Source organism: Exophiala viscosa (assembly GCF_022695815.1).
Source record: "Exophiala viscosa unplaced genomic scaffold EDD37scaffold_15, whole genome shotgun sequence".
Lineage (NCBI taxonomy): Eukaryota > Fungi > Ascomycota > Eurotiomycetes > Chaetothyriales > Herpotrichiellaceae > Exophiala > Exophiala viscosa.
The window spans coordinates 18,812-32,063 of record NW_026944367.1 but is presented as its reverse complement, the minus strand read 5'-3'; the positions used below and the strand labels follow the sequence as shown (position 1 = coordinate 32,063).

Genomic DNA, 13,252 nt, shown 5'->3' with positions numbered 1-13,252 from the left:
GCAGCTTGTCCGGACATGGTGCTCGGTGCAGCTCTTTAACTTGCTTCACCACATTGCTCATAAGCCCATGAGAGGAGTCCATACACTGTGGAATCTCGACGAACAATCCTTTCGGCGCCGCGGTTGATGAGCTGAACATACTCTTCTCTTGTGCGGTATCCCATGGCGCGGGCGCAGGTCTGTGCTGTTAAGGAAGCTCCATTATCGTGTCTGAGGACAGTTTCTCTTGGACATGGCTCGACGAACGGCAGCTTCCGAGGACGTCCATGCCACAAAGAACGATCAAAGAACGAGCAGGCTGATGCGAACTTGCCTCGATACTCTCTCAGGCCAGAAGCGTCCAGATGGTAAAGACAGTAGACGATAACTGGCACCGTCGAGTCGAAGGTATATCGACGACACAAGCTCAAGGTCCAGCAGGTTCGCGACAATGAGTGCTTTGACAGGGACCAGTCAGAACATTGACGGTGGTGATGACCTTCCTCGCATCAAGGGCTAACGCTACATAGTTGCGTGCGAAGAGCTCCCCACCGACAATGGAGAACGGCTTCATTGAGCCTGGGGAGCCCAAGGTGGTCAGTCAGTGCCACCTTTCCGGAGACTGGCTTGCCATTTCCCATCACCACCAGCGGAGCTCTAACACCTTTTGGTTGTTAGATCGTGTACTCAGAGCCAATGTTGTGGTTTGCCGCCGGCATGATCTACCACTGGATCTCGTGTGATCCCATAATGATTCCGCGCAGCCACTACCTGTCTACCAATCTTCCTACCCTTATGTAGCATCCATGTTCCTTCTGGGACGGACTGCGTCGGCCTTGCTGACTTCGATTCATCAATGGTCCTCAAAAGTGTAACGCTGTTCTGGACCTGTCTACCAACCTTCCTACCCTTATGTAGCATCCATGTTCCTTCTGGGACGGACTGCGTCGGCCTTGCTGACTTCGATTCCTCAATGGTCCTCAAAAGTGTAACGCTGTTCTGGTGCCCACGCGTGCCAATAGCATCTACAGTAGGTTGTTCAATATCGGCTCTATTGCCTCCCGTCGTCTCTTCACCAGCGATGGTATGTGGAGATCTCATCAACTCTAAGACATGACCATCGCACTTGGCATTCGCATGAAGGAAGCGAAGGTTAGCGTGTAAATGAGAGTGCAAAGCCCCCTTCTTTTGGTAGCCTGGTGGTTCCGGCCCACCAGAGATCGGGGAGCTTGGCAGGGATGATAGCCTTGCGAGAAGACTCCCTACACACCCTACATTCCTTACTACTGCCAATTCCCCGGCCGAGCCTCAGCCTGGATCTCCCGAGAGCTTATTGTCCCCGGTCTCTGCCCTGCATCAACCTGCACTCTGAATGTTGAGAGGTACAAAAGACGGCTTCGGGCATGAGTACATAACTACATGCAACTATCAGATATCAGGACAGGAGCATTTACCACATAACGTGGCGATAGGTACATTGATAGCAACTCGGGAAGCATACCCATTTCCCGAGTAGTTCGTGTGGTAATCGATAAAGCCTCACGGTTAACATGTGCAGGATTGCTGGCTTGCTGCCTGGCTCGCTGTACTCGAAAAGGATATTATGCTTAAGAATACGGCAAATTATGCAGCGGGGATAATGTGCAGCGGCCAATTGTGCATAAACAGGATCGCCCATGCATGACCGCTCTCGTGACCACTTGCATGCGTCACACTGTCACTAACGCTTAAGCCCGACCTGTATACGTGGCTAGCCTCTTTTTAGTCGTGACTCAAAAATGGCATTGGTACAGCCAAGTGGTTTTTTGTTATGGTCGGCGGACCCTTGGGTGACCGCGGGGAAGGTCTGGAGTCTTCGTGCATGTCCGCACTCGTACAGGCGTCGCTTCGCAAATGCGCAGAAGAGTGATCGATCACTGTAGGCAGAATAAAATGTGAGTTCCGACCTCCCGGAAGATAAAGTACCAACGCGGTTCAATCGGCAAAGGTTCTGGGGAATTCGGAGCCTCGGACAGTATGGCCGGGCCGAACGCAAAGGAGCTCCCCCTGTCAAAGCTACTTGTGTATCTTGGCCAAAGAATAAGTTGAGTAGAACGAATGAGGTACGTACACAGTATAGCGCCATTTCGTGACCTCAACAGATCTTCGATCAGAGGGACCCAGATGGCTCTAGCCAACTTACTCCGCGACATGTTGCGGAGGGTGATGAAAACGGCAACCGCGGGCGGAAAGTAACAAGTTTACTAGTAAAATCGTGTGGGCAACCCAGGCAAGCACCTGTTTGAGGTTATCTGGCAACGAAGGACGACTGCTTCGAGTCGAGTACCTTATGGCGCGGGTCCGACAGGTAAGGGAGTGACAACCAAAGCGGAACATTGAGCCAGGGAAGGAAAGACTACCGCGTCTGTTGTATGGTCATCGATGTAGGTATCGACCCACGATTAATAATGTTGCAGCCTGACCTCCAGTGGACATACCTGACAATGTTCTTTCCCAGCCACTTGGGTACCGAGTTGCGGAAGGCACGAGTCTCCGTTCCGTACGGGATTCGCTGGTGCACTGGGTCACCGCCTTTCACATGAGGCCTCTCTGCCTCATGGGCTGCTCGATCTAATCAGACCAGTCGTGGTGCCATTGTCACACCACTCCTCAATTGGCTGGCTGTTGAGATCGCACAACGACATGCCCGATACAAACTCTTGCATGGACAACTGGATGTGCACTGGTCCTTCACGAGTCAACAAATACCGCAGATGGCCCACCTTCTAGCAGATACATACCATATTAGTATAGAAATGAACCCAATGAAACCTTCTTGGCGCGGGTACTTGTGCGGGTGGCGGGCCCGACTCCCATGAGGCTGAGAGTGGACTATTTCTTCCTTCGCAAAACGAATGCCATCGATTCGTCTGTAAAAAGATCTGTCGGATCTTGGAGCCGGAGATAGAAGGCAGATGCCGTAAGACTCGTACATCCGGGGCAGGAACCACAAAAAGGTTTTGCCGCAAGGAAAGGTCTGTCTTTGTCAGCAGTTGGGAGTGTGTCAGTATCAACAATCATCCTTGTCTTTTTTATAGCGATGTCCTCGATGACCATGGCTAGCGGTGCTGAGATCCAAACCACACATTTTTCCTCTTTGAATGACACGAAGGAAGATCATTCGATGGCGGGGGGGTCGTACGGAGCATTAGAAGGCGTTATGGCATTCCGAATCATGGCTGCTTGACAAAATTGACAGGGATTCGTATCATATGTCCTTTCCTTGGTCACATAGGATACTCGAATTGATGAAGGGTCGGAGCTTTTCTCCAGTGTCCCACTTGACAATGTTATTGGTCAGCGCAGGGAAAGAGGGAGAAGCCCTGCAAATTTCTTCCCGGGCGCTGACGTGCCCTAGTAAGTTTAGGTGCCAGTGGATGCTGCGGGCGCCGTGGGTGGGCATCAAGGCTTGACTTTTCGGTGGCATCAGCAATAACACAGTAACTTAGAGGACTTGCCAAGGCTTCAGTGACTGGACGCCGTAGCTTCCGCCAATCATGCATCTCACCATCTCGGGGCCTTGTCGACATCTCTGCGCTTTTTCTCTTTACCACGGCGATAAAGAGCCACCACATGCATCAAACCCTCAGTTCGCGCATCCGACAAATCCGGCCGCCCATCATGCTCTGCTGACCTATTCGTCCGTCCGTTCCTTTGCGCGTTGCCTCCGGCCCCCTTCGTGACTTCAAACCAACGGTCTGATGACTCGCAGCCAGCAGAAACTTCCCTATGGATCCGGCAGCCTTTTAACTAAACTCCCCTGCGCTCGCCGCCTGTTGTATAAAGTTGTTCCCTTATTCTTTCGCATCGCACGTCTTCTGACCTCGTTGTCGCTGTTCTTCCGCGCATCGTCTTGTCGCGAGACTGCTCTCTGCTTACTCCTCCCCCCAGACAGTATTCCCACGCTGACACCGAACTTGGGGCTCTCACACTGCACACTCCCTTCCTCACCCATTTGAGAGGCTCGCGCTCCTGTCGAACGACTGGTAACGTTGGAGACGTCGGAGCTGCGGAGTAACGGAAGAATTGTTGGACACACCCGCAATAGACCGACCCGGATGCTTGCTTCTCGATATGCGACAGCAGCTGTGCTGCTTCAACTAGCGGCACTGACGTTGGCGCATGGTGACGACGGACATCCTGAGGGTGACATGGGCGGCATGGAAAAGGCCGAGGCTCCTTCACGTCATGGCCTGTCGGACTATTATGCCATGCCGAGTTATGCCGGTTTGGACATGCACGGCAACATGATGTTGGCACATATAGTCCTTATGGTGCTGGCATGGTTCTTCATCCTACCCGTCGGTAAGTGAGTGTACGGGCTTGCACTTACATATACTCACATACCCAGGCGTCGTCTTTAGCGTCTCCCGATCGAGGTTCGCTCTTCCGGTGCAATTCCTTTTCCTCCTTCTCAACGGCTTTGGAGTCTTGTTTGGGACCGTATACAACGTCAACGTCCCAGATTTGTATGAGAACAACGCCCACCACAAGATTGGCTGGATCGCAACGTGGATCGTCACTGCCCAGGTCATCATGAGTCTGATGTTCCATTATTCGGGGCGAGGCAAACGATCAGAAGAGGCCGCATCTGCTGAGGGTCGGGCTTTTCTGCCGGTAACTGTCGAGAACATGACACAACACAACACACCGCTGTACTCAGATCACCGCTGGTCGGGCGACAGTGGCCAAGGAACGGAGGCATCATCCACACTGAACAGTCGAGATGCTTCCCCAATAAACCCGAATCGACGAGATCCTTACAATGACTTCGAGAAGCCAGAGCCGCAGCCGGAAGCAGATGATGAGGAACATGAGTCCTTGTCGGCAAGGAAGCCTCGAAACAGCTGGCTGCGCTTCATGGACAAATATCTTGCATCCTGGGTGCCTAATCTCCTTTCGGCCAAGATTTTGCGCATCATCGAGATAGTGTACGAAGTCATTGACAGGACCATCCTCGTTCTCGGTTTCATTGCGTTGATGACTGGAGGAGTTACGTATGTTGGCATGTTCGTAAGTGATTTCTCTCCCGGGAGCCTACCACGATGGGCGTAGGCAAGTGGGTGAATGAAGGAATGAAGGGCTGACTATCCAACAGCGAGGTGCCAACGTCTTCAATGGCCTTGCCCACTTTATCAAGGGCGGAATCTTCTTCTGGTACGGGTTGTTAACTCTTGGACGTTGGATGGGATGCTTTGCCGAGTTCGGGTGGGCGTGGAACGTCAAGCCGACCCGCAGCGAGGTTGGCCAATGGAAGGCCTCTCTGCCATCGGCTGAATTCGTCGAGTCCTTTGTCATCTGGCTGTACGGCTGTACCAACATCTTCCTCGAACACCTCGCTGCCTGGGGCGGTGAATGGACTGCCCAGGATCTCGAACATGTCTCCATTTCCATCATGTTCTTCGGCGGTGGCCTGGTAAGCAAAGACATATCCTGCCATCAGAGTTCACTATCCTCTAACTCATTTCGCAGTGCGGTATGCTCATCGAATCGAAGACCGTTCGAAAGTGCCTCAATGCAGTGGTCGATAACATGCCTACTTCACCAGAGTTGCCTCCTACCCAAGCTCTTGAACTGCGCACTCAACCCAAACAATATGGCACCTCTCTCAATCCTATGCCGGCCTTGATAATTCTCCTACTGGGCATGATGATGTCTTCTCACCACCAGGACTCGATGACGTCCACCATGGTTCACAAGCAATGGGGGACGTTGCTCGCAGGGTTCTCCGTTGCTCGTTTGATCACCTACGTGGTCATGTACATCTCTCCCCCTAGCTCCATCTATCCCTCCCGTCCACCAACTGAGCTGGTGTCTGCCTTCTGCCTCATCTCTGGTGGCATCGTCTTCATGGCCAGCACCAAAGACATCATTCACTACATGGAGGGTGCCAATCTTATGGCGATGTTTGTCTTCACGGTCACGATGGGCTTCACGGCCTTCATCATGTCTTACGAAGTCTTTGTGCTCTGCTTGAAGGGATGGGCATATCGAAAAGAGCTCAAGGCAGCTCAGAAATCACGTCAATATTGAAGGTGACATGCTCGACGGCAGAGTCCATGATTACCCTCTTGTCGAGAAACCCACCAAAAACAGGAAAGAGAAGGAAAACATGAAAATAGGTACCAGGTCTTACGTTTCTTGCGATCATTCTGCTGGACGGCTGAACACTCTCTGCATGGCCTGCGACCGATACCCCTTGACGTTTTGACGAATTGCTACTTCTGGGTTAACTAATGACGGGGTGTTGGAATTGTTTTTGCATGATACCCCAGGCGCCTTTTCACGTCATGCACTCTCTGACTACTATTGATACCCCATACACAGTATTGTCTATAGATAGCACTTATTGCTAGCCCTCCTGCTCAACAAGAGGGAATTAATCAAAGAACAGAATTTCTACCTACCTGACTCTTGTCCTGGAAAGAGTGTCAGTAACATGAATGTAGTTGTCGCTTCGTAAATTATCCCTTACGGATATGCCGGCAAATGGAAATACTACCAGTAAAGGGGGTGTTCACAGCATCTCTCCGCAATTTGGGGGCTGACACTAAGAAATCTTGCCAGAGCGCAGTTCATACAACACACCAGATTTCTGCATACAATCGAACCACATCCACTTTTTGTGTATCCTTGACCGAGCAATGGCGCGACGCCGTAATCTTGGGCATTGGTAGTATTTACTTTGATCATTCGGACTGGCTCACGAAGCTGTCAGAGCATAGGACCCCCAGCAGTCAGCTTCCGACGCAAGGCACGAGATCTCATTTCGCCAACAAAGGCTTCCTCTCTACCACCTGCGCAGCGATGCCGCCGCCGAGGATAACGACGAACAATTTTTCCCTGCCGACTCGACTCATCAATCCCTCGCGTCTTCGCTCGTATATCGTCCGCCTCCCTTTGTTCACACGGCTGATCCTTTTGGCCATTTTCGCATTTTGGCTTCTCGAACTTCAGACGGTCTGGAGTGTCATACAATGGGGATCGTTAGATCCCAAGCAAATCAACTTTGGGAGCTTGTACAGATTGAACACATTCGCACTGATACATACCGGGTTCTTCCACATGTTGATGGACACTCTGTGTCTTGTGCCGTTGCTTGAGAGATTCGAGGCCGAATGGGGTACATTGACAAGCGTTGCACTTTTCCTGGGACGTAAGTCTTGCCTTGTCAGAACAGCGGGCTAGCGAAAAGGTCAAGGCAAAAGATGCTGACTGAGAATATAGCGCTAGGCCAAATACCTGCGGGACTATATCTTCTGCTGGATGTGGTCATTCTAAGAGACAACACTCCGGTGCTTGGTGCAAGGTATGAGAATTCATTACGAGCCGTGGGTGGTGTCCTACACGAGACGAAACTGACGCTTGACACAGTATCTGGGTATTCATGCTACTTGCGTCCGAGTCAATCAAGACGTACAGAGCCAATCCGTACTTTGAGTATGTGCCACACTTTGCAACTCGGCGTGGATTGTCCACGGGTCGAGGCACTGTTGACTAACATGATTGCAGAATCTCCGGCCAAAAGATACCAACATGGATAACACCTCTGGTCCTTGTTGTTTTTACGTCTGTACTGGTTCCGAATGCATCCTTTCTCGGCCACCTGAGCGGCTGTATAACTGGCTACATCTGTACGTTGTGTCCTTTCTGAGACGATGGCGCTCTGTCGACCTAGTCACCGACGTCTTACTGATGGCTAACGAGAAACAGGGGGCTTGGGCTACATCCGATTCCTTGCACCACCCGAGAAAGTCCTTCGCTGGATTGAAGGGAAACTCAATCTACTCGGCAGACTACCGCACTACGTCTCAGTTGACCAAAAAACCTACGGTCGATATGGCGTCCTCCCAACCAGTTCTACAACCGGACCGGGTGAACACATATCTCCAATAGGCTTGGGCTGGGTGGGAGGCACAGACGGTGGGCAAAGGCTGGGCCCCTAAATGGCAGCGATATGATGTTGGATCTTTGTTAGCACTAGTCATTTTGAGCATAGCACAGTGGTTGGGTATTGCATTCTGTGCGCTGTATAGGATCGGATGGCGCTTTCGCACGCGGATAGGTCTTGTTCGTTATTTGATAAGCCCGTGAAGTTAGACCTGAAGCCACCCGATCATGACACTTCACAGGTGCGGAAAGACACTAGTAATATGGAAGACCACGCGTAGGACTTTCCCTCGCGTCGATCAATACAACACCGGCTGATCTTCGGCATTGAGGTCAGAAAGTACAGATTCCCTCCTGAAAGTTGACCACATACATCATTTGTTTACAAGGACCTTGCGGTGAAGCTGACGCGGCTGAGCGAGGTGAATATGGGTCTACTACGTAGGAAACTTCGTTTTCCATGAACCGAATACAGGTTGACTGACTCATGCCATAGGAGACTCTATTTCCAGATTGCGCAAGGACGATCCACGACTTCTACGAATCCCGCCGTATCTGTCTGCACTGTGTATCCTTGGTGGCATCATATGGATGCTGCTCTTGCCCCTCGATGAATACTCAAGGCAAACGTACATATCCGAGAACGCCCTGCTGCCCGGTCAAGTACACACCTACTTTGGTGGGAGTGAGCAGAATGTCTTCCGGGCATATCGACATGAACTGGCTACAGTCTTGAGTGCGCCTGCCGCGGCGGCTGAGAATAGCACTGTGACAAAGGAACAGAAGCAAGTTGATCGAGACAGGAGAAGTGCCAAAGTACAGGAGTTGTTCCGCAATGCTGGCTTCAAGACTGCGACGCAGCGATATTCTTACACTTCGTCTGGCCATACGTACGAAGGCGAGAATGTCTACACCATACTGCACGCACCACGCGGAGACGGGACTGAGGCCATCGTACTCCTTGCGGCCCTGGAGAACATCGACAACATGTCAAATGTAAACGGCGTGCCTCTCCTCATCTCCCTGTCAAGATACTTCAAGCGATGGTCCCTCTGGTCCAAGGACATCATATTCCTGGTTACGCCTGATAGTACTGCAGGACCACAGGCTTGGCTTGACGCGTACCACTCTACCCATAACCCAGAGACGGTACAGGACTTGTCACTGAAGTCAGGTGCCCTACAGGGAGCGGTCTGTATTGATTACCCGTTTGAACACCGATTCGAGACGTTCCACGTCGCTTACGACGGCATCAATGGAGCACTGCCTAATCTCGATTTGATCAACACAGCCGTCTCAATCGCATCTGGGCAGATGGGGATACCAACCGTGATACAATCTCAGCATACCTACACAAGACCGGACGACCAGAGCTCCTACCCTATTCGCCTTCAAACATTGGTACGAGGAATGTCATCTCAGGCTCTGGGCCAAGCTACGGGGCCTCATTCAAGCTTCATGAGCTATCACATCGACGCAATCACCCTGACGGCCATTGACGAAGGCTGGCAAGACGAAATGGCTTTTGGCAGGACCATTGAAAGTATTTGCAGAAGTCTCAACAATCTGCTGGAGAAATTGCACCAGAGCTTTTTCTTCTACCTAATGATGCAGTCCAATCGCTTCGTCAGCATTGGTACTTATCTTCCTAGTGCGATGACAATAGCTGCTGCATACACGATCATGGCGATCTACCTGTGGGTATTGAGCGGCTATCAAGTCATCCCAAAATCAGCACCAACCACCAACGGCAAGGTGGAAGAGCGGGAAAAGGCTAGCAGTTCACAACTTGACACGGCAGCTCCGAGCAAACCTCTTTCGAGAGTGCAATATCAGGCCGTGGACAGAAAATTACTTCTACCAATAACCTTCTTGACCGCGGCTCATCTGGCATCACTGATACCGCTGTATCTACTCACTTCTCTCCGAGATAGAGCCATGCCGTCCACATTTCTACTATTGATCCTGGGACTTTTTGCATTACCGATAATCCTGGCATCGGCATTGGCAGAGATGCCAAACAACACCACTCTCCCGGCGTTCTCAGCTCCTACAAATGAACAGTATGTCCTGATTAAATCATTAAGCTTGTTGCTGCTAGGACTGTTCTTGACAGTTATGGCGACATTGAACTTCAGTCTCAGCATGTTTCTTGGGATTGTCTGTTTCCCACTCGCTTTTGTGGACAGAACCCGATCAAACCCCGTAGCTGCCTTGCTGCAATATGTGATCCTAGCTGTCATGAGTCCGATGGGACTTGCAGCTGGCTTAGTTGGATACGGCATGATCGTATTGGGCAGGGACGATCTCCTGGTGCAGTGGCTTCAGCGCCTCGCTTTCGGCTGGAATATCTGGTGGAGCTGGGGTGTCCCTGCCGGAGTCTTGTGCATCTGGTTGCCGGCGTGGATCGTTGGAGCGACATTGGTCGCCAGTTCGTGGTTCACGAGCGAGGGTGCACCGAAACCTCCTTCGCCTGTAGCTCCGCAAAGGGAAGCCAAGACGACGGCGTCTTGAAGAGACATGATTCTGCTGGGAATTACGCTAGCTGTTATGAACCATATTGAACACGGATTATGAGCAGCACAGCTCGCATCGCCACATGGCGTGAATGACCCCAAATTTGAGGAATGCCTCCCCGATCCTCGATGTTATGGATATAACTTGCCGCACGAGACTATGTTCAATTTGGACGGCTTCGACCTCTGCCTGCTCTACGAATGCCGGTCGATCATGACGTTGGGGAAAACGCGTCCGCATGCGCTAAGGCATGAAATTTCCGACGTCAAACGACTATCTCAAAGCGAGCCTCATCACATATGCATGTATCATCAAGGCACTATTTGGATTTGGTAAGAAGCACAATTGACATCACGAAGACTGTTCCAAGCTCCATTCATACATGACAGTTGGACGCAGCCTGTGCCAGATCGTTCGCTGCCCGCCGGCAAGCCTGGCGGTAGTTAAAGACAGATACATGATCCCCCGTGCAGGCTGAACCGCGTGCTGTGTTGACAGAGGATCCCTGGAGCTCGACATTAGCCTATACTCTATCACGGCATTGATATGGCTTGTACCTGTTCCTACGACCACGGATCTCAGAAACCACTAAGTCTGCAGGAAGAACCACGCAACGGCCCTGCTGACCGCTACGACAGCTTGGAATATGAGTCTCTTCGTCACCTACACTTGTTAGAGCTTGCTGCCGGTAATCGACTCTGGCAACTCGGGTCCATGAGAATCTCCTCCACCTTCCACAGTCTATCATGACGTTTGCTAAATGCTCTGCTGTCCGGCCGGCTTGATTTGTCAACCGTGCCGAGCTCCAGTACATCCTACCCTCTTCGGTGTTCATGTTATTGTTGGGCTATGCATTTGTCACTCCAACTAACCACCATATCGAACTTCTCGGCGGCGGTGTTACGATCAAACCTGGCGCCATGCGCGAAATCCACTGGCACTCGACGTCGGATGAGTGGATTCTTTTTGTTGCTGGCAAGGCGCGCATCATGAGTTTTTCCGCGCCCACTCGTCGAGAACGTTTGATTTCCAAGCCGGTGACGTCGGGTACATTCACATCGAGAACAGCCATTGTGTCGAGAACACGGGAAATACTACGGTGGTGTGTTTGGAGGTCATGCAGGCGCCAAGGTATACGGACATGAGTCTGGAACAGTGGCTGGGCTTGACGCCGCGTCAGATTGTGAAGGATACATTGCATCTTCCGCAGAGTCTGATCGATCGGTTGCCCAAGGTGAAGAGGGGAATAAAAATCTTTCGACGACAGATTTCACGCCGAGTGGGACTGCGGCGAAGTGAATGTACCACAGGAGATGACTAGGAATGCGAGGTTGCGAGGTTGAGACGAGCATGGAATAGTCCGGGCTTGTCGCTGTAGAGGGTCTGGTTCATGCAAAATACAGCCAGTTCAGGTGCTTGACTTGACTTAGGTTCAAAGCGTGAGTCTGAGAAGGATTGGCATAGGTTGGGCATGATATAGCCTGCAATCTGGGTAGCGACGTCGAATATAGTATGATACAGTCGCCGACTTCCGCGGAATTGAGGGTGTTCTTAAAGTTTACTCCGATTCTCCTTCTTTGCCTCCCTTTGCTTCTGCATCATTTTGAGTAGAGCATATAAAGTCTGCATTCTTGGCATCTCGTAGCCCTTTACTCTGGCAAGGCGGATGGGGTTACCCAGAATGACTTCCAGCTCCATTGGCTTGCCTGCCTCCCAGTCGAGTAACATGCTTGGTTTGCTTCCTGACTTGTTCTTCTGCGTGGATCGGAGGATCGCTTCCGGCGAGGCGAATGATGAGGGGAACGGCTGGCCTATGACTTTGGGTGCGGTCGTTAGGACTTCGTCCATGACGCCTTTCAGGTGGGTGTAGAGTTCGGAGTCGTTGGACATTTCCTCGTTGGTGGCCCCCCCAGCGAGGACCGCGGAAGGGTTCATTGAGGCGTTGATGGCGATCTTATGCCAACGGACGAGCTGGAGTTTTTCGTGAGTGTCGGCGACGGCGTCTTTGATCTCACCTCCTTTGAGCATCAGGTCGACAAAAGTCTGGTTTTGAGCGGTTGCTTTGTCTTTGGCGGACGACGAAGTCGAGTCCGAGAAGTATGGGCCCACGTTGATCCGGGTCCATCGATTGTGCTTGATGTGGCCGTCACTTACCTGAGCACAGGACGCGATGGTGACGGCGCTGAGGATGCTGGACTGGGGATACCGTTGAGCATAGGGCGGTTCAACACCAAGGCCATTTTGGATCAACACGATCGCGGTCTCGGGTCTTATTAGGGGTTCGATGAGCTTGGAGTCGTCGGAGAGGTCGGGTAGTGCCTTAGTGCAGACCACGACAAAGTCCCATTTGACCCCGCTGCTATGGGCATCTTGGACGGACTTGAAGGTCCGCGTTGGCCGCCATTGGTAGTTTGAGTATTGTGATGAGCTTATGCGAAAGCCGTTCTTTGCTACTTCGGCGTAGTTCGATCGGCAGATCACAGAGACGTTGGTGTCTGAGTTGAGGGCCACTCGGGAGGCATAGAATGCTCCAATGGCGCCAGCGCCGAAGAAAAGGATCTCAAGAGGCATACTGCTCGAAGACACCGAGCGTATGAAGCTGAAGATTCGTTGGGATGGGCGCAAAGATGGACGAAAGGAACTGAGGCTGTACCGTGTGAGCATCAGTAAGTTGATGTTCAGGGAGGAGTGGCATGGTTGCGTGCCGAGGCTGAGAGAGTTGAAGTTGGGTCCGGCTATACGTTTTGGCCTTGAGACGCGATTAGATTAGATGCCGCTTTCTCGGTTAGCCTAGGGCTCAGCCACAATCGTTTCACAGCCACTTGTT

At 51.8% G+C, this 13,252-nt stretch overlaps 3 protein-coding genes across 3 annotated transcripts; 2 read left to right on the top strand and 1 right to left on the bottom strand.

Moving 5' to 3' along the window:
• Positions 1–4,076: 4,076 nt before the first annotated feature.
• EDD37DRAFT_570458 (uncharacterized protein) lies at positions 4,077–6,051 on the top strand (the record flags this gene model as incomplete). The annotated part of the gene is made up of 4 exons (XM_062814281.1): positions 4,077–4,323; positions 4,370–5,031; positions 5,117–5,434; positions 5,491–6,051. 4 exons carry the CDS (start codon positions 4,077–4,079, stop codon positions 6,049–6,051), a joined length of 1,788 nt encoding a protein of 595 aa, XP_062665629.1.
• A 774-nt stretch (positions 6,052–6,825) lies between these two features.
• EDD37DRAFT_654305 (rhomboid protein 2) lies at positions 6,826–10,422 on the top strand (the record flags this gene model as incomplete). Its single annotated transcript, XM_062818668.1, has 6 exons — positions 6,826–7,174; positions 7,246–7,327; positions 7,393–7,458; positions 7,531–7,652; positions 7,732–7,941; positions 8,405–10,422. 6 exons carry the CDS (start codon positions 6,826–6,828, stop codon positions 10,420–10,422), a joined length of 2,847 nt encoding a protein of 948 aa, XP_062665628.1.
• Positions 10,423–11,976: 1,554 nt separating this feature from the next.
• EDD37DRAFT_570399 (2-dehydropantoate 2-reductase) lies at positions 11,977–12,996 on the bottom strand (the record flags this gene model as incomplete). Its single annotated transcript, XM_062814276.1, has 1 exon — positions 11,977–12,996. One exon carries the CDS (start codon positions 12,994–12,996, stop codon positions 11,977–11,979), a length of 1,020 nt encoding a protein of 339 aa, XP_062665627.1.
• Between the last annotated feature and the right edge of the window lie 256 nt (positions 12,997–13,252).